A 23,816-nucleotide genomic window follows, 5' to 3' on the forward strand; every position below is an offset into this window, starting at 1 on the left:
ATCTTATGGTTTTTCAAAAACAATAATCTGTGTAGGAGAGTGGACAAGTGTACACTGAAGGGAAACGGATGGATTATTGGAACGCAGCCGGGTATGACACAACACCCAGAGGAACCTAATACCTGACAACATAGAAGTGGACGAGTCCCAATAGTCTTTCCTCTATTCCTAGCATCCTCTCCCCTCGCTTCCTTTTTTTTGTTGTTAAAGAAATGGAGGTGGAGATTATCTAACAGGAGGAACCTTAGATCTTCTCCTCCAATGCATTTTTTCCGAAGGAAGCAAGGAAGGAGGGATGCATTGGGACGATTGGGAGGCACCAGCATATTCATGCTAGGCTTCTGTACTGCTTTGATATGAGGCTGAGCTGGGAGCTTGGAGAGCTGGCACTGTCTCGTCAATGTAGTCTGTCACACACCTCCTCTTATCCTGGGTCCCTCAGCTGTGGAATTGTAAATCAGGTCGACACTTGTTTTCGCCAAAAATGATTGGTATAACTTTTTAATGAAGTTGAAATTTACATTTTCGGCTTGGAAGTGTAACCCTCAATGGTAATAAGGCAGCAGATCTCTTGCTACAGGATGGGATATAAAACCATTATACTGTAGGGCCAGTTGTTATACTAGAGTTATCAAAAAAGCTTTGTGCTGTACATGGATCATAGTTCAGCTCAGACTGGGAACCTGTACTTGTCTAACAGCTAATCGTGCTAGTCCAGCACCTGGTCCACTGACTGCACAATACTATTGTTCAGTCCTACCTCTGTACACTTCAATGAGAACTACAACAAACTCTGTGGCACTACACACTATGACTACAATAACCATAATTATCCTTGTACTTGCAGACACAAGATGGACGATGTGGGGAAGTACCAACAAAGGCTGCAGGCCATAGCAGTGAGTCTCAAATACCTCTTTTCATTCTATTCATTTAGTTTTGAATCCTCACCCTAAAGTTAGTAAGTTATTTGAGGGCACTGCGTTTCAAGTGTTTCAAGGGCAGAGAGAGAAATTTACTCTGTGGGCATCGTGGCCAATGAGCAGTGATCTGTGTAAGTTGGCCTGCTTGATCTCCCATGATGCAAAGGTCATCTGTGTCAGACACAAAACACACAAATACCAGATACACACACACGCACACACACACACACACACACACACACACACACACAGACAAACAGACGTGAGTACATGCTCACTAGGCACACTAGAGACCTGGAGCACTCTACAACCTTGTGATGCAGATACACAGACTCACACATCCCACACACACACAAACACTCTCTCTCTCTCTCTCTCACTCTCCCCCTTTCCATCTCCCCCCATCCACCAAGCTTCCTCCTGTCTCTCTCTGACGCAGCAGGACATTGCCCCCTCCCCATAACAGCCTTGGAAACTTGCTATAAAACCTCCTCAGCTAATGTTGGTTAATGCCCACAGTGTTCCTTATTGAGTTAGGTTAGACTGAACTGTTGATTGAATTCTGATCTAAATTAGCCATCTTGTTTAGGCCTAATCTAATAGTGGCTTGCTGCTGTTGAAAGGAGGGGTGATAGGGATGGTATTTTAGGAGTCCCAAGGGGTAAGTGGTGGCGTGGTTTCCTATCTACCCAGAAAGAAATTTGGACTTAAATGTTGTCGACATGGAAGTGTGTGTGTGTGTGTGTGTGTGTGTGTGTGTGTGTGTGTGTGTGTGTGTGTGTGCGTGCGTGCATGCGTGACTGACTGACTACCCACATGTACAGTATCTTCATCTCTACTGTATGTCTTTGCCTTTTGACCCCATAGAAGGTGAACGCAAATACTAGATAAAACTGAAGGGTCGCTCCCACCTTCACAGCCTATCAGTTACTGTATGCTAATCTGTGACTGTATCTGTGGAGTTACCATCTCCTTCACCATCCTCTGACTAATGACCACACCAGGGACCACGCTCACTGAGCATGCAGTGCCAACTAGGGGAGCCGCCTGGTGGAGGCAGAAATCAAAGGACGGGTTAATTATAATGCATGGAACGGAATGAGGAATGGTATCAAACACGCCTGTGTGAAACCATTCCTCATTCCGTTCCCTGCATTTCTACATCCACCAGCCTCCACCGGTACCGACATGATCTTTTTCTCCTAGAGGACATAACAAGTAGATGAAAAAGGGAAAAGTCTACAGCCTAACAACTTGTTTTCTTCCTTTTTCTAGCACTTTTGACAGCTGTTGGCACTTGTTCTTATCAAAGGTTTTACTTACTGTACGATGACTGTGATGTATAGTTGATTCACTTACTTTAGACAAATGTAATTATTCTAAATGACTTAAATGTAAACAGAACAGTACACAATCAATTCCTCTCTGAAAATAACGTTGTTATGTAAATGTAGTTATTGTTCTAGAAATGTTATTACAGCTGAAGCAGAGCTGAAAGAGGTATGGGCTGTGGGACCCTCTCTCTCTGCTAAACAGGAAATACTTCTCTTTAGCCTAGCAATCTATGAATATCTCCCCCCCTCTCTCTCTCTCTTTCCCTTTTTTCCCCCCCATCTCTCTCTCCCTCCACTCAACCCCTCTCTCTCTCATTCTCTCTCTCTTTTTTCTTTCTATCTCTCTCTCTCACCAGGAGAAGCGGCGTCAGCAGGAAGAGGAGGAGCGAGTGAGGAAAGAGATGGAGGAGGAATGGCTGAAGCAGGCGCAGCGGAAGGTCTGAACCTGCCCCCCTATCCCCCCCCCCCCACTCCATTATGCTGCCCCCAACCTCCCCCCCTCCCCTGTTGTCTCATTCCGTTCCATGCATTATAATTAACCCGTCCTTTGATTTCTGCCTCCACCAGGCGGCTCCCCTAGTTGGCACTGCATGCTCAGTGAGCGTGGTCCCTGGTGTGGTCATTAGTCAGAGGATGGTGAAGGAGATGGTAACTCCCTGCCCAGTGGCAACATGTCTGCGATGGAGTCCCCCTGTGTCATCTCTACTAGCCCTCTAACAACACAGGACACATTCCACAGACATGAGCGTCATCCATTACACTCACCTTTTATACACAGTTTCATAATAGTCACCCCCCCGCCCCCCCAACTGAAATAATGAGGTGGGTGAGAAGAAAAAAGAGAGAGAGAGAGAGAGAGAGAGAGAGAAACAGAGAAAGCATATATATGTGTATGCTCATATCAGTCAAACATGTTTGATACCATCCCTTTGATACTTGATATTCCTCATGCATTACAACGAGCCCGTCCTCCGATTTCTACCTCCACCAGCCTCCCCTGCTCTATCACATGCTGCTGGTTTCACCCATCTACTGCCTGAGGGTGTTTTTGCTTTGCCAGCGGTGCTCACCAAGGGCCTGACAGAGCAGTGAGATTTGCCCTAAGCTACACAGCTCTCTTCTCCTCCTCCTTCTTCTTGTTCTTCCTGTGGGGGGTAAAGTGTGAGGCCCAGTCCACCAGGCGGTGGGTACGGCGTCTCCGTCTTCACAGCCCGCTCCATCTCCTCCCGTCTCTGAACATGTTCCGACCCAGAGCACCGCCAGAGGCAGGCCCCCCCACACACACACTTGTCCCGTCTCATCCTCTCAAACAAGACCCACTTAGTGTCACCTCCTCCTCCCAGAGAGGATATGTGTCTGTGTCGTCGTCACCGCCGTCTGTGTGTGTGTCGTCGTCACCGCTCGGCTTCACGCTCACACCTCGGCGTCTTACTCTCGCGCTCCAGCGGTGACGAGTGAGGCCAGGAAATAGTGACCGTTTTGTGACGCGTTGCGTGTGGCTAATTGGTGTAGCTCGGACTCAAGGGAACTCATCGGTGGAGCCTGGTGGAGGTAGAAATGTGTTTGATACCATCGAATGTGTTTCATACCATGCCTCATTCCATTCCGTGCATTATAATGAGCCCGTCCTCTGATTTCTACCTCCACCAGCCTCCCCTGGAACTCAGTGAGTCTCAACTACAGCACTGTTTCATGTGGGTCCATTTTTTTAAAGAGTCTGGGAATACATGTACTGTATACATGAATACATTTTGTCAGGTTTATCATGATCAGTTTTCTTCTAAGTGTTGTTCTAGTCATGGCTTCACCTTGGTCCCAGGACCTTCACCGTGGTCCCATCTGTGTGTCTGGTAGCTCTTGAAGGGAGGTGCTGCTGGGGGGAACGTTGTCTCTGCAGCACCCGGCTCTCCCTCCCGAGCCTCACTCTTTCTGCTGCAGACCCAAAATGCCAGCGAGCTCTTGGCCTCATTCTTTTCAACAACAGACCCAAAATGGTTGCCATCTCCTGGCCTCACTCATCCTGCTGCAGATCCAAAATGGCAGAGCCTTGGGCCCTAGAGGCTGTTTGTTTTGGGTCCTGCTGCATCCTTGATGACAGTTTCAGTATTCACAGTGACAAGAGGCTCTGTGTGATTTTGTATAGGGCTTGTTTGTTGCTGTGGGGGTTTTGGGAAAATAGGCAGTTTTACAGCCATGAGCTGGCAGGAACAGGACAGCACACTGAGATATGGCTTACAGGCCAGCCTCTGCATATGCTAACTGCACAGGACAACTATAGCGGACCTTAGTCATAGTCACCAACCCCCCTCCCCCTCCCCTCTCTCCCACTCTCTAACTTTTTTCTCTTCCCTTCTCCCTTTCTCATTTATTTTCTCTCTCTCTATCCCTGCCTGCCTCTCTCTGTCACAGCGGAAGTCCTTGAGGGACCAGTGGCTGAGTGAGCCTGCTCCAGCCCCAGCCCCTGCTACTCCTGCTCCAGCCCCAGCCTCTGCAGACGGCCCTGGGCCCCAGGGTCAGAGGCCAGAGGAACCCACAGAGGAGTGAGACATCCAGGCCCTATACACACCAAAGACACACACACACACACACACACACACACACACGCACACGCGCACGCACACACACACACACAGAAGACACACAAACATAAACATGCACACACACATACACATGCAAACTTCAACACACACACACACACACACACACACACACACACACACACACACACACACACACACACAAACATAACAAAACACTGACTCACTGCGTATCTCTTATGCCCACTGGCAAGAGTAGGTACAGTATGTTCAGACTCTAATTCATCTTGTACATGAAGATCGAGGCTCTGACCCTGACCTGACCTGTAGCCGTGCGTCTCCATAGTACTGCATGGTATGACTCACAGGTCTTTTGAAATGGATTCACTGTAAGTGTACATGAGTTGATTGCATGTGTAATGGAGCGTTGGAGGCACGGCATCACAGTGTGTGTTTATTGTGCGTGTCAGGGACCAAACAGAGAGCCAGAGATCAGCTGAAGAAGAGGAGGAGGGGGTGAAGGTGGAGGGGGGAGAGGAGGAAGAATGGATACAGATGGGAGACACGGAATCCATGAACTGCACAGGCACCTGTACACAGAACCACAGCCAGGTACATAGAGAGAATCCTTTTTATATAGTTTATCTAGATTTTTTATATATATAGAGAATATATATTTCATATACCTTTCATATACCATTTTATATATGTTTATTTATATATATATGTATATTTGTGTTTATATGTATGCATTTCTTTTATTTATTTAACCAGGTAAGTCAATTAAGAACCAATTCTCATTTACACTGACAACCAAGAGGCTAGCATTGCAAAAACATTACAAAAGGTCTCTTCCGGGTATTCATTAAATTATTAATTTTCCAAGTGCTCCAAGCTGTCAAGTAACTTAATGCCATAGCAGCTTCAAACAGCTTAGCAGATCATATCCAATTGTCTTGATGTTTTTTATTCATAAAGTACAGCCGATTAAGTTTTAAACTGCGTAGGATAAATAGCTTCAATATTTCATATGAGAAACAGGGTATTGAATGAGCACGTTTGGGCCCCCTGTGGCTAGAGCACTCTAAGCTCCTCAGAGGAGGACTTGGTTTCCCTCTCTTACTCACTGATCTCTACGGAGAACTAAGGTTGAGTCACAGAAAGATCTAGGGCAAAGTAGCTGTTCTGTCAAACAGTTCTGACCTTTTCAGTTAGTTTTTGTCATGTTTTTGTCATGTTTTCTGCCCTACTTTGGGTTTCTAAGCAGAGTATTTAGCAGCACCTCCCCTGGTTTGAGCAGAGTTCAGTACATGTTTCAAGTGCTAAGGAAAATACTCTTTGACCTTTAGTGGCATTCTATACGGTGGAGAACTTAAAGGGCATATACGGCCGCTAAGACTTTGACCCCATTCCAACCGCTAACTCTACAGTACAACAGACGTGTATGCATGTACAGTACACGGTTGGTCTATATTTAGCTCACACATACACACACACACACACACACACACACACACACACAGACAGTTACACCTACACACACACACACACACACACACACACACACATGGTACCGACAGATAGCATGGTTGAAATGTCTGCTGGAAACTTATCTCCTGTTCTGCGAGCGTGACGAAGCAGCGCGGTGCGCCACACTCTGTGATGATCGCTGTGAAATATTTATGTCAGGGTGCTCAGGGGGAGGTGTTCGGGGAGGAACTCAGGGTGCTCAGGGGGAGGTGTTCAGGGAGGAACTCAGGGTGCTCGGGGGGGGGGGCGGGGGTTCAGGGAGGAACCCAGGGTGCTCAGGGGGGGTTCAGGGAGGAACTCTGATGTGTTTGGGGCACACTCGCTGACTGTGTTCCTGGTGTACCACCTAAAATTGTCCTCTCCCTCTTCCCATAGGCCGCCACAGAGGAGGATGTCATACAACAAGGTAACACTTACCTGCTTTGTGCAACGACTGCGTGGTCTTCTATCACTCAGCCTCCGTCTCTCTTCTCTCACTCTCTTCTCTCACTCTCTTCTCTATCACTCTCTTCTTTATCACTTTTCTTATATAATCCTCTGTTTTACTCTTAACGTCTCGTCTCCCTGACTGACACTAATATGATTAGGGTGACAGAATGGACTCACAGCTGCCATAGCTTTGCAACTGGCTATATGACATAACTCTGTCAGACGCAAGATTATGTTTGCACATTAGTCTTTGTATGTACTATATGTCATAATAGAAAGCTGTTTCTCTATAATTTACATTTTACATTGAAGTAATTTAGCAGACACTTTTATCCAAAGCGACGTACAATAAGCGCATTTGTCTAAGTAAGTGAATCAACTGTACGTAAATCCTTTGATAAGAACAACTGCCATCAGCAGTGACAATGCTAGAAGAAGGAAGAAAACAAGTTAGGTTGTTGTTTTTTCTTCTTCAGAAGCTCAGGTAATGTACAACAGGGTGTTAGGGGGTGGAGAGGACTGAGGAGAAGGCTAAAGGAGTCTTTAGTCTATGGCGGAAGATAGGTAGTGACTCTGCCGTCCTGACAGCGGTGGGAAGCTCGTTCCACCACTGGGGGCGCTAAGACAGAGAACAGCCATGACTGAGCAGAGAGACCACTACAGTACGTCCTTGTAGAGACGGCCAAGCTATTCAAACCTTGTCTCTTCTTCACATAACGGCATTATACTGTAGCTACATCGAAGGGCTTTGTTATTTGTAATGGCTGTGTGTCTCTCTGTGTCATTATTTTCTAGTGATCCGAGCCACTGAGGGTCTAAACCCTATAATGATGTCACAGAGGATGCTCCGTGAGAATGGACAGGACGCACGATCAGGTACTGGACTGGACCGGACTGGACTAGACTAGACTAGTCTGGAATGGAACACATGCCTGCACACCAGGGGAGACTGGTGGATGTAGAAATCAGAGGATGGGCTCATTGTACTGTAATGCTTGGAATGGAGTGAGGAATGGTGTCAAACGCTTCCTCATTCCATTCCATCAAACACTACTTCATTCCATTCATACATTACAATGAGCGGCCTGTCCTCCAGTTTCTACCTCCATGAATTGAGAGAGAGATGATTCGGAGTATAGTACCTTTGTTGTTATGTGTCCTAAGTTGTTACCTTTGTTTTTACGTTTCCTAAGTGTGTCTCTTGTGTTGTAGTGTTGGGGATGGTGGCCGTGCAGGTGGAGAGGGACCCCAAGACAGGGGCCACTTTCATCAGGTCTGTGGCCCCCGTGTCTGCAGGAGCTGGGGTCCCGGGGGCCACGGTGTTTGATGACGGCAGGAAGAGTGTCCACGCCATCGGGGGGGCGGGGGGGGGTCCCTCTGCGGAGGAGCTGGGACAGATCCTCAGCGTCATCAACGACGTGGGGATGCAGGTGCTGCTGGATGAGGTCACAGCCGTACCCCACGGAACACAGAAGGGAAGAGAGGAGGTGAAGAGAGAGCAGGAAGAGGAGGAGGACGAGGCTTCAGAGCAGAAGGCTTTGTTGCAGAAGGCCACTGTCGCTGAGAACATAGCCCACCTGAACAGCACTGAAAGCCCTGATCTAGGAGCTAGAGAGGAGATGGAGGGATGTTATGAAAGTGGAGGAGAGGATGATGAAGACGAGGAGGAGGAAGATGTGACACTGGTGGAGAGAGAGATGGATGAAGCCATGGAGGAGCGAGGAGGAGAGGTGGACTACAGGCTGGACCAGGGTCCTGTCACCCTGACCTTCCTGGGCTACACGGAGGCGGTGGGGGGCCAGGGTCTGGGACACGAGGACAACGGGGAGGTTCTGAAGGTGGAGCGGGTCATCATCTCAGACGAGGGAGATGAGGAGGACGAGGAGGAGGAATCAGACTCTGAGACCGAACCTCCCAGCACCCAGGAATTACCAGCCAGCGAGACACGCCCTCAGCCTCCCATAGGCTCAGAGCCTGCAGAGATGGACGGGGGCGGTGGAGAGAGACGGGGACAGACATTGGCGTTCCCCCCAGGCCAGGGGCAGGGGGTAGGAGGGGTTGGAGGGGAAGGGGAGGTGCTGGGGAAAGGGGCTCCAGAGGTCCTGTTCCAGGACGTCCCGTTGGATGGGAACGGGGCAGGAGCCCTGAGAGAGGAGGCGGGACAGGGGGCGGAGCCCCCCAACCAAGCCCCGCCCAGCAGAGCCGAGGGGGAGGTGGCCCCCAAACACAAGACCTGTCAGTGCTGCACTGTCATGTGAACAAGCACACACTCTGGAAAAAACATTATTTCTCTCTCCCTCAATCTCTTCCTCTCTCCTCTTTTCTGTGTCTTACAGTATGTATCCTGCCTTAATGATTCGTCTGTATGCTTGGTCTGAATATACAACATTTCTGATATGATATTATGCATAATATGAACTCTGGAGGACCTTGCCTGTGTGTTTATTGACTTTGGTCTTAGGATGGAGTTCAATTGACACCTGAGGGTTTGGCTGTGTGCCCCTGCTCTCAACCTTGCGCCGCTGTTCACTTCATTTTGGGTCTCTATGAAACCAACTTGTGCCAAAGAGAGCCTTCACAATCATAGCCATCCTCAACAGCTGTCGACTTCTGTGTGACTTCTGCCCCCTGCTGGACATTACTGAGAAATGCATCTATAATGAAGTGCTTGTCTGGATGCCAGTACTCATCTCCAACGCCTCCTGTGCCTTAGGACTTGTAGCAGGCAAAACAACACAATGTACTCATCAGTGGGTGTGTCCTCTAGGAATGAACCAAAGATGTAGAATAGAAGAAGTGACAAAGATGATTTGTCTCCTTTTGTCAACAGATTTTTTAACACAAATCTCAGAAATGCCTGCTGTGCCTATTTCGATATCAAACCGTCACTAACCTCTTTTTCTGAGTCACTGCTTTTAAAGTGTCCTCATCAGTAATCAAGATACTTTTAAATATCGTTTTTAATACACATTTTTGGCTACAATATATTTTTTTGCCTCAATGACCAAAGCAATAATGATAAGCCATGCCACTAATTACTCACTATTCAGTGCTGTGTGTGAGTGTGTGTGTGTGTGTGTGTCTGTGTGTATGACTTTTGATTAAGTATGAAATCATGTGTGTCTGTTTTATTACGACGGATGAAAAACAGGAATGTGTTTGTGATTATAAAAATGAAATATATTTAATATTCTTTAGCTGTGTGTTGTTTGCCTGTTATTTCTCTGAGCAGCAGTACGAGCAGTTCTTACAGTTGTGATCTAAACACACTGACCATGTCCTGGGGACACAGATGCATGAATGCCTCAACATAATACAGGGCCAGGTCTATACACTCACATACAGTGGAGGATCGGGGGGGCTGGTGGAGGTAGAAATCAGAGGACGGGCTCATCACACGTGTTTGATACCATTCCTCATTCCATTCCATGCGTTACAATGAGCCTGTCATACCTCCACCAACCTCCTCATGCAATGTAGGACATTTAACACCTCAACGTGATAATGATAATACAATTTAAACAATTAGCACAACAGGTATGTTTCATTATTTCACACAACACACAGTCATTGCATTCCACGAATCAGTGACTAATCACCTCGCATTCATCCTCTTCAAGATATCAATATGAAAGGTAACGTTTCACCTGGTTTGGGGAGTGTTAGTCTCATTGCCAGACAATTCCGCTCAAATACAAAAAGGAAAGGTCTGGTTGACCAACGCGTCAAACTTGGCCTTCATTAAGCCAATAGCATTGGCTTAATGAAGGCCAATGCTATTCATTAAGACACGGAGTGTTGAAACCGGACAGTGCGTAGCCATTGGCTTTACTTTGCATCAATCATCTCCCACAGCACTCCCCCCCCCCCAGTACTTGCACATCGCTTGTCCACGCCTTGTAGTTGTGTGATTTGCTGACATATATAAATAACAAATACTTTACTCAGTAAATTCACTCCCACTAAGGCCAGGTTTTAATCATTGTTATTCCAGGCTTATATACACTGTGCACAATAGACTGGGGGTTTGGGGAGTATAACCCCCAGGAGCCATCCAACAGCATCACAGACACCAGGAGCCATCCAACAGCATCACAGACACCAGGAGCCATCTAACAGCACCAGAGACACCAGGAGCCATCCAACAGCACCAGAGACACCAGGAGCCATCCAACAGCACCAGAGACACCAGGCGTTCTGTGCCTCCAGTGGAGAGAGCATGGAGGCAGGAGTCTGTATCAGTGTTTCCTCACCTGACTGGTTGGTGCTAAGATGAAGCATTGGAGGATATGGAGGACTGACTGGCACATTACCATGATAGGACTTGGCATGGCCTTCTCAGTGTTAAAGCTGTGCCCTAGGTGAACCCCCAAGGCACCTCACACTAAGGGGCTTTCAAATTTACACACTACAGGGTCGACCCAAATTATGGCTTGGATATTTTCCTTTCACGTTGTCACATTTCCAGCCCTGTTGAATGCATAACCAGGCCAGCCACGGTTCAGCTCAGCTTGGTTCGGCTCTGTAGTGTGAATAAAGGTTGAGACAGGTGTAACACTCAACAATGCCTGCACCTTTACTTTACCTGTCCCCGTGTCCTGGAACCGCTGACGATTACCACGAGAAAGGGCTATTGAGGGTGGATGTGTCACACAGGATGTAGTGTCACCTAGCTTATTCACTGAGCAGCCTCCTAATGCAGCACCATCCATAATCATTCAGACGCCCGGACGGTCAGAGACACAACGCTGCACACAGGTGGGTCACTCTTTCTAATTTATTAGTGTGTCATGGTTTCCGGACACACCGTCACACTGTCAGTTAGTGGTGATTTGTCATTCACGGCGCTCACAATTGCTTTTGCATTGAGTCTTCATAACTGAGTTGCAAGCAAATGTTCGAGAGTACTGGTCTAGCTCATACCGGCATTCCTGAAACTTGTTGTAATATAAATCATGTGCATACTCCCTCCAGCTTCTAGGCAAGTCGTGTTAATCAGAAAACTAGTGAAGTGAAGGTAGAAATAAACTAAATTCAAGAATAAAGAGCACTCTTAAAAGATGAAATACTTTCCATAATTCATATTCTCAGGCAGATCCTGTTCAACAAGTTGCCCCGAGTTTAATTCAATTCAACAGGTTGTCTTTTCCATAACAAAGAGGACATAAACTATGAGCCTGTTAAATTGCATTACACAAATGAATGCTATACAGCTACGGTATCACTTCCTACACAGTGGCTGATGCGTGTTGATAATCCTTGTACTGTGGCTATGATAATGGTTATAAGCACCAATGGGGTAAATATAGACATATTAATCTTAGCTGCAACTAAGGTGACCAGATTAGGTGAGAGGACAGGATATCCAATGAGATCTGCTGAGACATGTGTCACAATGTGCTGATGTACTGTAATGTGCCTTTAACTATGTACTGTAATGACACTGATGTACTGTAATGACACTTTAACTATGCCACTTTATAACATGCCACTATAAAATGCCACTTTAGACCAGTCGACATCTGGATAAAAACGTCTGTTTACATTTCACTTTTTACATTTTACATTTACATTTATTTAGTTTTATATTTAGGTAAATATTGTTATTGTTGTTGTTTCTTATTTTTATTATTTACACTTCTTATTGCACTGTTGGAGGAGCCCAAGACTTAAGAATTTCATTGCCAGCGATTGCTCTGTAACTGTTGTGCATATGACAATAAAACCATCTTGAATCTTGAATCTTGAATCTTGAATCTTGTAGAGGCTGGTGGAGGTAGAGGAACAGAATGAGTATTGGTATGCATGGAACAGAATGAGTAATGGTATCAAACACGTGTGATTCTGTTCTATGCATTGCAATGAGTCGTCCTCCGATTTCTACCTCCACCAGCCTCCACTGCTGTACATCTGTACCTGTGAGAAAGTACCCAATCGCAGGGCTTGATTTCTCAGCTGTTTGAACATGACCTAATGTCACACTGCCAGGTATGGTACCAGGGCTGATCTTGTTTAAGCCACTGACAAAGACAAGGTTAATTGAATGTTTGTTCAGTTAGAGTAATAGAGAGGTCTACATTCGTAGGATCTAAAAGACACATCTTGTCATCAGGTAAGTGGTTTGCGTAGAGTACTGTAGAGAGAGAGAGAGAGAGAGAGAGAGAGAGAGAGAGCTAGAGCTAGAGAGAGAGAGAGAGAGAGAGATACTCTGGTGAAGGTTAATTGAATGTTCATTCAGATAGAGTGACAGAGTGGTCTACATTTGTAAGATCTAAAAGAGAGAGAGAGAGAGAGAGAGAGAGAGAGAGGGAAGGAGAAAGATAGAGAGTGAGGGAGATAGAGATACTCTCAGGAAAGATGGTTTGAATGTAGTAAGCACTGGTGTTCTCCCCTAGTCAGCAGAAAACTGTTGAGGCCACACAACAGGGCAGAGAAATCACCTCAATAACAACCGTAGTACTGTAGCTCTATAGCATTATTCTAGGGTGAAAACATTGTGTGAACACATTGTGTTACTATACTATACTAGTAATTACAGTCTTATTACACAAATGTAGTGTTAACTGACATTTTTACATCATGATTTTTCTTTTTTAGATTCAAAGGTTCAAACCAAGGACAGCAGAAGGTTGGAGGAAGAAAAAAGAAACCTTACAAAGGTACAAAGTCCATGAGTTGTAACCCAGTCACCATGGAAACAGAGCCCACACCCACCTCTAAGAGCCCTGTCTCCCAGGACAACGGTGGTCTGTGGATGGATGCTGGCTCCAACTCACCAGAAGGCACAGGCATGTTAAAGGACACATCGTCCCTGACCTCCAGGGGGGAAAGGACCCAGGAGGACAGTGAGGAGGTCCTACCTCCTCCCCCTACTCCCCCGTTAGACACCACGGGCAACCCTGGATGGATGGAGATGGAGGACGACGTCTTCGTCTTCCCCCCACCGTGCACAGTGCCCTCCTGGCCAGCAGAGGGCAGCACTAGTGCCAGAAAGGAGCCCAATATAAAAGTCCCAGATGGGGCGGATAGCGTCACAGATGCTAATGCTAATGAAAATCCCAAGAGCTTAGATGGGGAACATGGTGAGAAGCATTCAACTACAGCCCAGGACAAAGTAACAAGGACAGGTAGAGAGGAGCAGGTAACCGAATCTAAGATGGAAGGAACGATGGATATTACAGTGTCAACTGATGAGACGGAGGAAAACAAAACTGTAGGTGCCAGTAGTCCAGTAGAGTCACATGCAAACATCAAAGCCAGCGTAGAGACATCACAGAAAGAGGGGGATGAAGCAACAAAGACAGGAAAAGAGGAGGAGTTGACTGAATTGACGGGAGGATCTCTGGATGATAAAGTGGCCTCTGAAGAGACGAACTCTCCACCAACAACACCAACTGACGAAAACAAAAGCGTAAGTAGCAGTAGCCAAGCACAGCCTCCTTCAAACATGGAAATCACCAACCCTGCGAATGAGACAGATTCTTCCCCATCACAGAAAAGAAAGTGTGGCCCACCAGAGCTCTGCAAATGTAATCTAACCACTGAAGGGACCACAGAGGAGCCAGAGACCACCAAAAGTGAGGAGGCGAGTGACGTTGTTGAGGAGAAGGTGGACCATAGCTCAGTAGATTACGGAGTGACCAAGAAGCAGTGGGTGAGTAGAGAAACTGCCTGCAGTGAGGACCCTCAGCCCCACCCTTCTCCCTCCAGAGGCTCCCCCAAGGACCAGGTGACAGAGCCCTGGTCTGCCTCTGAGCAACATTCTATGCAGGTAGAGTCAGGTAGCCTTACAGTAGCTAAAGACATCCAGCAGGGGGAGCAGTTGCTGCATCGGCTCCATCTGGTGCAACAGAGACAGGACGTACAACAGGTGTCAGAGGAGCCACCACCCTCCTACCAGGTTGTCATGGAGACAGCCAATCAGGCTTCGGGAGGGAGCCATGAGGTGGAGATAGTGGAGTGTAAGGGGGAGGAGGAAGAGAGTGACGGAGAGGGAGGGAGTGAAAAAGCTGACAAAGAAAGAAAGTGGCAGGGAGAGAGTCGACTTGAGTGCACTGAGGAGGAGAGGGAGAAGACAGGTCAGGAGGAGAGAGAGGCGTCAATGAGAGAGGAGAGTGAAGCAGAGAGAGGGGTGAGAAGCGAGGACGTTCGGTCGAGCCTTCCTGTCCAGCCCAGCGCCCAGGTCGTAGTGGTCGGGATGGCTTCAGACGGCAGTGACGATGACAGCGGCGTATCGGCCGACTCCAACGAGACCCCCATAGAGAGGAAGATCCGGAGGGCCGCTGAGATGGAGCGGAGCATGCGGAGGTTCAGGGGCACCCCTAACTCCCAGGAGCACCAGGACGTGGTGGACATCCCCTTCAAGACTCCAGTGACCCTGCTCTCCAGGCCCCAGCCCTCCTCCAAGGCTGGGCCGGGCCAGGGGGCCAACTGGCAGTTCTCTGAAAAGAAGATGCAGAAGGAGATCAGCCAGGAGATCCAGAGGGAGCTGGTGCTGGTCAACCTGGGGAAGATCCCGGGGGTCTACAGTAAAGGCACCGTCCGCCAGCTCCGTGAGAGGAAGATGCTGTTTGAGGCCTTCCAGCAGGGCGTGACGGAGGGCCCAACCAGACACAGGAGACCCATCTCCTCGACGTCAGGCACGGGGGTCCGGCGTCATGTCTACCCCTCTGTGCTGGAGAGGACACGCAGCCTGGAGATGCTCTCCATGAAGAACTGCCCTCTCTCCAGAGCCCACTCGCTGAAGCTCTTGAATGCAAAGGCCTCCGGGAAGGACATCTGCTCCGAGGACAACCCAAGTTCTGAGACCCGACTGGTAGGTGAAGGGGCCAAGCGCAAAGTGATAATTCTGGAGAAAGACGTCACGCTCGTAGCCCCTTACCCAAGCCGAGAGAGATACCTACGCCTCTATAAAAGCATGGACTCCCTAAACTTAGAATCCATGGCCCCTATCGAGAAGGCAATCGAGGAGGTGAGGGGAGACGAGGCAGTGGGGGATGAGGACGAGGGCTTTGCCATTCTCAGGGAGAACCCCTTCTTCAAGCTGCGGCCCTCGCTGACGCTGGAGAAGGACATCCGGGAGACCAGGGAGAGGGAGGAGGAGCTGCGGAGGCAGAGGTGCAGTCTGTATGGAGATGCAGGGGCTGCTGGGGAGATGCACACCAGCACTGAGGACCCTGACAGCCCAGACCTCCCCAGGAAACACACTCCCTCGTCTGCCACTTCATTCACAGAAGGTCAGTGTGATAATAGTGAGTTTTGAAAGTTTCAGTTAATTTAAAGTGCACAGTTAAGTTTTAGTTAATTTAAAAACGGTCACAATGCACTTTACTTTATCACTTACTTTATCACTTTTATTCACTTTATTGGGAAGGGAAGAGTGATAGTCATGATAATAATAATGACGAAAGAGTCCTCTATGATGACAATAATGGCCATAGAAATAACTATTTAATTCTGATGATAGATGAGATGGTGAGGGATCGTATCAAATCTTCAGAAGGGTTGGAGAAGGAAGTATCTGTGAACTATCATGATGCTGTATGCAAGTGTCAACTTATGATATGATCATACTTAGCTGCGGGCAAGTGGATGAGCAAGTTACGCACGCACACGCACGCACACGCACGCACACGCACACACACACACACACACACACACACACACACACACACACACACACACACACACACACACACACACACCACAAGCCCAAGCACTTTAATGTGTGTGTGTGTGTGTGCTTCTTTGCATTAGTATCAGATAATGCTATTTATGGGATGCCATCTTGTGGACAACTTAGTGTCATCCTTGTCACCCGTGGTTAGGGATCATTATGGCTGTGCACTGATCTGAGTCAGCAGCTGCACGCTACTGTATGGCCCGGGGTCACTGGCTGCTGCAACCAGTCGTTACAGTACAGTTACAGTACAACACCCACTGGTCTGGATAGATGTTGAGGGGCCCTCAGGGGGTTCTTGTTAAGAGTTGCCCATCTCATTGGTTGAGACAGTTGATATGTCTTAGGGGGGTCATGGGGCCGTGGGGTTAGGGTTCTATAAGGGTAGTGTTGCCTAGTGAGAGTTTAGTCCTGTCACGGAATATGGAATCATAGAAGTGTATACATGAATGTATTATACAACGTTGAGGACGATTAACTGCCTCCTTGATACCATACTGGTACACTGTGGCTCAGTTGGTAGAGCATGGCGCTAACGCTTAGGTTGTGGGTTTGATTCCCGCTGGGACCATATATACTGACATGTACACACACTGCAATGTAAGTTGCTTTGGATAAAAGCGTCAGCTAAATGGCATATATTATATATTATTATATTATGTACACAAGATCATGATACAAATAAATCACATCAATTTAAAGTCATTGCTATTGGAGGCAATAACATTGAAAATGTTCTACAGGGAGTACATGTGTGTTGTCACTGAGCAGGGTTTTGTAGTAGGGAAGTTAGGACATATTAAATGAACACACACAGGATTACTTCCCTTCTTAATCAAGTCCCTAAATACTTGATCCCTCTTCCTTATCTCCTAGATACCAGGCGGCAGTCCAAGGGGAAGTTGGATCGGATCTGGCCTCCTCCCCCTCCGAAGGGTGGACGGACACAGGTACTGTATGGCTGAATGCTCTGACCTAAAAAATGATCAAGAAAAGAGAGTGGAGGAGAGTATTACCTCATTAATCCATTTTCAGCAACCTCCTCCTCTCAACTATGACCTCAAGGGGATCGAGCACCAAGCCAATGGTGGAGCCAGCGTTCTCCACCAGCTTATTGACCCTGTTAGCGTCTTTCCTACTGACGTTACCACCCCAACACACAACACCATGAAAAATGACAATGGCCGTTCCACCTTGTTTGTTTCACTTTACGCTAAAACAAGTGAGGCAGTGTTGGAGTCGTATTGTACCAGAGTTGTTCTCTCTATTCAGCTCAGACTGACTCACGTCCACAGACACAGTGGGTGCATCCCAACAGTCTACAGCGGATTCCTCTCCTCATCGCCTATCAGTGGAGGCTAGAGGAGGTAGAAATTGGAGGACGGACTCAATGTAATGCTTGTGTGTTTGATACCATTCCTCATTCCATTCATTACAGTGAGCCCGTCCTCTGATTTCTACCTCCACCAGCCTCCCCTTGTCTCTTATCCTCCATTTGCACTGATCAGAACACACAAACAATATAGTGGATGTCTGTCAGGTATTTGCCTTTCAGGTCTGAGCAGATGAAAGAAAGAAGAGGAATTGACTAGACTATTGAGATGAAAGCAATGTCTACCCCCCTCTTTTTCCTCCCTCTCCTCCATACCCTGTGGTAAAGTAGCTCTGATCAGAGGTCCGTTTCCTGAAAGCTTCTTAGCTAAAGTAGTAGTTTATCTCATTTTTAAATCCAGGCCTCTCTCTCCTAGATGAGAAAAGTACATGAATGGAAGATTGACCTGTACATGGATTTTACAATGGTTACTATACCACAGCTTTGTGGCTGGGTTGCCAGGAGAAATTAAGCATTACTTAAGCTACTGTCACATTCATTCACATGCTTTTACTACTGGATGTATCAGCATCAAAGGAATTACTGTTACAGGCCTCTCTGCATGTGTGTGTGTGTGTGTGTGTGTGTGTGTGTGTGTGTGAAACCGTCCATGTAGACATGGATGGCAAAACTGACTTCCAACATCCATTCTAGAAAATGAACAGCACTAAAAAAGGTTGTTGTCAAGTCCTTATAGATTCTAGAACATACAGTACCAGTACCATCTGCAGGATAATAGAACTCACTGTTAGAACTCACTGTTAGAACCCAATGATTGACAATCTGGCACAACAAAGGATATCCTGTCACATTCCTTTAAATTAAGAGTTTGTGGTTCAATGGGAATTCATATAGGCCATAGGAATGTAAATGTTGCAATGTAAGCAAGTCTAACCAGCTAATCTGTCCATCTAAATCCAATTCCTGCGTCTTATCTCTCCACAGGAGACCAAGGTTTACAAGGCCGGGGGCCAGAAGGCTCCCCTGTGGCAGCGCTGGGAGGCCGGCATGGTGAACGGCAAACAGCCAAGAGAAAAAGACTGATGCTGGGGGTCACAAGCTCACGTCTATTCTTACTGTATCTTTCACATTCCAAAAACACTGTATACAGTACAATACAGGGGAGGCTGGTGGAGGTAGACATCGGAGGACAGGCTTATTGTAATACATGACATGGGATGAGGAATGGTATCAAACACACGTGTGTTTGATACCATTCCTCATCCCATGCCATGCATTACGATGAGCCTGTCCTCCGATGTCTACCTGCATCAGTCTCTACTGGTACTGGTACCATATCACCAAGGAGCTATAGAATGGTAGGACCACAGAACCTACTCTGGGGATGATCCAAGGACACTAAAAACTAAAGGAGTTTTAGCTTGAACATTCCATGCTTTGTTAAACTTTGGTCTGCTTTGCATACATTCAAAATTGCAGTTAGATTATAATTTTTTTGCTTTATATCACATGAAATTATACTATTTTGACAAATAATTACTAACAAACGCAATCTACAGTTCTGAAAAATGTAATTATTAATGTGGGAAACTACAGTCAGGTTAGCTCGCTCAGGTTAGGTTAGCTCTGTTCAATCAATTAAAACTAACGGCAATGTTTGTGTTCAAGATGTTGGCTCCTCCTGTACTGTAATCATATTTCAGACTCATACTACATATTACAGATGCCATGTATCTCAGCTCAGTACTATGTATCTCAGTTGTGTCCTATTGGGCTCTGCTTCTCAGTATTGTACATCAATAAACACAACAAAGGCAGCTGGATTGATCAGATGTCCTTCAATGAACTGAGTGTCTGAGCCAGGAGGCTTTATGAGAGACGCTGTCCCTATTGTTTTACGTCACACATGTAATAGTTGTCCATTGAAAGCCAGATGCCTTGGGGCCTCTTTGACCTGAGATAAGGTATCACTGAGGGTCTGTCTCTATCTGCCATATGTCACAGTGTCATAGCTACAGGTTAGAGGTGAGACAGCCCTCTGGCCTCTGTGTGTGTGTGTGTGTGTGTGTGTGTGTGTGTGTGTGTGTGTGTGTGTGTGTGTGTGTGTGTGTGTGTGTGTGTGTGTGTGTGTCAGATACCAGTGGTCATTCATTTGGAACAGTTCCTTCCACTACTCTGAACCCAGGGTCAAAAACACAGGTGGCTGCAGCCATAGAATTAGAATGACAATCATTCTAGAATCAGTCTGATTTCATGGGTACAAGAACATTATGCAGCAAGTCTCTCCAGAGGGTGCATTGTGCCAGCCTCTGTATTTGTACTACAGATCATTTGAGTTTCAACCATGATTCAATTACAGTGCATGCAGGTGATTGTCAGCTAGCACGTCACATGGTTGTGAACAAAGTTCATTCCACCTACATATAAAACACTATAACGTAATTCAGATGAATAGATTAAAAACAGTATTTATACATAATTAAAAGTAGAAATGTTTTGTCAGCTGTAGACTGAGTCTGGCGTTCATTCTTTTCTCTTTGACATGTAGATGACATTACCAGTACAACGAAACAATATTGTCAATGTGCATTGCTGTAAAGAGCAGTGTATTCAACCCATAGAACAAACAAATGCTAGCTTAATGCTAACTCACTTTTACTTTCTAGATCTGCATGTAAAGAAATCAATATGATTGAAGTTTAGCAGCACCCTCCTGTGGTATCTAGATTAATGAATGACATGGGCCAAAAATAAACAGCGACGATTTGATTATCAATGAAGATACCCATAAATATACCCATTTATTAGCCCCGCCATATGTTAACAAAATAAACATAGCATAAACCTAACAAGTACATGAAGCCAACAACAGTAGCAACACTTAAGCAGGACTTTCTCCTGTCAGACTCACTCCTAGAGAGAGTGGTTAGCTAATCTGTAAGGCCACAGACAGACATGACCACAGAGCTTAACCTCACTAAGCACCATCTGTTACCCCTTACTACCACTGCCAGAGGGGATGGACTGAATGCCTGCCCAGTGCTAATTGGCAGCTGTTATTAGCACTATACCACTGAAGGCTGGCAGTGCCAGGGCACAGGACCACACTGCATAGATGTCATGACTGTCAACAGAACAAGATGGCGTCATAATCAACCTGGTTATAGATGAGGAAGTCGCTTGATTAGTGATAAGGGTTCGAAAGCGTTTGTGTAATTTAAAGGAATAGTTCATACATACACACACACACACACACACACACACACACACACACACACACACACACATTTATCAAATTCTCACTCCTCACTTCTCACTTTATTTCAGTGCCATAATCACACCCCTGTGAAGATGTCTACATTGTCTGAACATGCAGCCGCTGTGTCAGTTGCTGTGTGTGTTGGTGTCTATAGAGCCTGTGAAGGCGGGGGTGGCGTTGTTCTGCTGCCTGTCTGTCAAAGGCCTGTGTCAGGTGGAGCAGCAGGGAGGACAGCGCCCCCTTCAGGATCAACAGCAGCAACTGCAGCAGGAGGAACACCTTGAGGACATCCCACTGAGTGAAGCCCAGGAACAGGAGCCTAAGCTCCGGGGAGGACCAGAGCAGGACCGAGCTGAACAGGACACACAGGACCTCCAGGCCCTCGAAGACCCGCTCCCACACACGAACACACCCGGGGGACGGCTGGGGAAACGGGCGCCTCACCACGGAGCACAGGTGCCAGGCGTCGATGTGAGACTTGACCAGGATGGTCAACAGGCACCAGAGAGCACACTGGGGGAAGACGCCAGAGAAGAGCATGATGTGGCAGTAGGAGACAACCAGCTCCATGTAGTTCTGTGTCTGGGAGTCGTAGGCCGGCCTGGCGCTCTCCTCCTGGATCTGTCTCAGCACCCGAGGCTGCTGTTCCAGGTGGCCGTGGCCACGAGAGAGCGCTCTCATCCACTTCCTCAGGTGTGGCAGGCTGGAGGAGAGCAGCTTGAGGCCCAGGTGGGTGGCCTGCTGCACGGCCAGGTGGAAACGCAGCATGGGGAGGTCACCCAGGACCAGAGCCCTATAGAAGTGGATGGTGAAGTGGTTGAAAAGGCAAGAGAGGATGAGCTCAGGGAGCAGGTGCTGCTGGTGCTGCTGGTTGTGGTGGTGGTGGCGGTGGTGGTGGTGGTGGTGGTGGTGGTGGTGTGATGGTGGGGCAGACGGATGGCCTCTCTGACCAGGCTCAGGGCTGTGGGACAGTGGGAAGGCCAGAGCCACCATCCCTCCCATGGCAGCTGTGAGAGCCACCTCAGGGATGAGGATGAGGATGTGGAGGAAGTGGACTAGGTGGTGTAAGATGGATCTCATGGGCCCCTCTCTGAGATGGTGCTGCTGCTGTGGAGGTGGAGGTGGAGGTGGACAAGGCTGGACTGGCTGCTCCAGATCTAGGCTGAGACTGAGACTGAGCTGGTAGGCCAGGCAGTCCATCCCAGCCATGGCCACCGTGAGAGCGATCTCAGGGAGGTAGGAGAGGAGGTGGTATGAGATGGTGGTGGTGTGTTTCTCTCTCTCTGTGACCATCCAGGCATCCAGGTGGAGATAGGTGAGGATCAGGGCGGAGGAGGGGAGGATTGTGCAGGTCAGTAAGAACAGGGAGTGTTGGAGTCTCCTCCAGCTCATCTGCCCGAAGGAGAGGGCATCAAGCTGGGGCTGAGATGTTGCTGTGTCTGCCATCCTGGGTGCCGATGCCACTGCTGATAGAATACAATAGAATCTGCATCTAATTTGTGTTTTAATTTCAACCACAAAACAAACAAACTTTAAAAACAACAAGGGCACTAAATAGGTCAAGGTCATTACAGCCCTGAGGGTCGTTTTTCAAATTGTGGGAATATTTGAGTACATACATGATGCTGATGACTGGCTGTGTGTCTGGTGGGTGCCCACCGTGCCCCAGTCCTTCTCTAGAACCCTCCTCCTCTGCCTCCAGCCCTCCAGGAAGAGCCCCGACCACACCACACAGGAGAGGGTGAAGAGGACCAGGCCACAGCCAAGTCTGAGGGGGTAGTAACACAGAAACAGAGAGAAGGTCGACTTCAGCAGGAGGGCGCTGAGCAGCGAGCCCTCCAGCCCAAAGTAGAGGGCCAATGCCTCGCCGAAATACGCCTTCCTGTCCTCCAGCTGCTGCCGATGCTGTGAAAGGCTGAACGGTTTGAGGCCGAACCAGTTGGTTATCCAGCTCCCCTGAAGGCTCTGGAGCAGAGAGGCGTCATGGAGGGGGTAGGTGTCCTGGATGACCCCATAGTGGGACAGATTGGCCATGATGGCCTCTCCTGGAAGGAGGGGAACCCCCTGGAACACCTGGACCTCCTCCCACTCCCCCACCCTCAGCCTGCCCAGGATCCTCTGCATCAGGGTCACACACTCTGCCGAGGACAGCATTCCACAGAGCCCCTCCGTGGAGCTCCGCGGCCCCCCCGGGTCTCCCACTGTCCGGGGCGGTTGCCCCCCCACAGCAGCACCAGCAGAGCATGGCTTATGTCTGAACAGGAGGTCCTCGTCAGCCTCCAGAAGCAGCCTCTCAGGGGGGGCCCCCACCACTACTATGGCCCCCCCAGCCCTGGTCCGGCTGATCACTCTGCCCAGCAGGTCAGCTCCTCCGAAGGACTCCGGCGCCAGGATCTTGCCAAGGAGCCAGTCCACGGTGTCAGCCTCTGCCTCTGGGTGGAATTCCAGCAGAACCAGGGGGCTGATCTCACTGAGCCTCTGCATGGGGAGCATAGTGGCTGCCATGGTGACGTTGCTGAGTTCCTTCCTCCACGTGCTCCCTCCCCCTAAAAACATACCGTCCCTCATGGCCGTCAACGGGCTCCTCCTACTTCCTGGTAGAGAGTGAAAGGGGGTTCTGCGTTGTGTCCGCCAGCCCCGTTACAACTCTCTCTGCTCTTCACAGGACAAGGCCTTGATGGAAAAGCCAAGTCTTCTCGGCACCAGCTATGCCTCAGAGGTGTAGGATGACACTAGGCCTCCTTCTCTCACTCTAGACGTGAGAATGACTGGCAGCAGGGCTGCATAGAACA

The 23,816-nt window shown here is 48.1% G+C and overlaps 2 protein-coding genes across 2 annotated transcripts in view; one reads left to right on the forward strand and one right to left on the reverse strand.

Moving 5' to 3' along the window:
• LOC310810308 (uncharacterized protein) overlaps window positions 1–9,936 on the forward strand; it is a 26,046-nt gene extending 16,110 nt beyond the window's left edge. Inside the window, exons 2-8 of the mRNA XM_083678007.1 lie at window positions 848–899; window positions 2,614–2,694; window positions 4,667–4,797; window positions 5,265–5,406; window positions 6,700–6,730; window positions 7,549–7,629; window positions 7,966–9,936. Of these exons, the coding sequence (XP_083534133.1) occupies window positions 855–899; window positions 2,614–2,694; window positions 4,667–4,797; window positions 5,265–5,406; window positions 6,700–6,730; window positions 7,549–7,629; window positions 7,966–9,011 (1,557 nt within the window). The 5' untranslated portion in view covers window positions 848–854 and the 3' untranslated portion in view covers window positions 9,012–9,936. The remainder of the gene's footprint in view (window positions 1–847; window positions 900–2,613; window positions 2,695–4,666; window positions 4,798–5,264; window positions 5,407–6,699; window positions 6,731–7,548; window positions 7,630–7,965) is intronic.
• Window positions 9,937–21,120: 11,184 nt separating this feature from the next.
• LOC310809309 (anoctamin-10-like) lies at window positions 21,121–23,529 on the reverse strand (the record flags this gene model as incomplete). Its single annotated transcript, XM_083676505.1, has 3 exons — window positions 21,121–21,817; window positions 21,959–22,251; window positions 22,684–23,529. 3 exons carry the CDS (start codon window positions 23,527–23,529, stop codon window positions 21,121–21,123), a joined length of 1,836 nt encoding a protein of 611 aa, XP_083532631.1.
• Between the last annotated feature and the right edge of the window lie 287 nt (window positions 23,530–23,816).

This window comes from Argentina silus, assembly GCF_951799395.1.
Source record: "Argentina silus genome assembly, chromosome: 9".
NCBI classification, from domain to species: domain Eukaryota; kingdom Metazoa; phylum Chordata; class Actinopteri; order Argentiniformes; family Argentinidae; genus Argentina; species Argentina silus.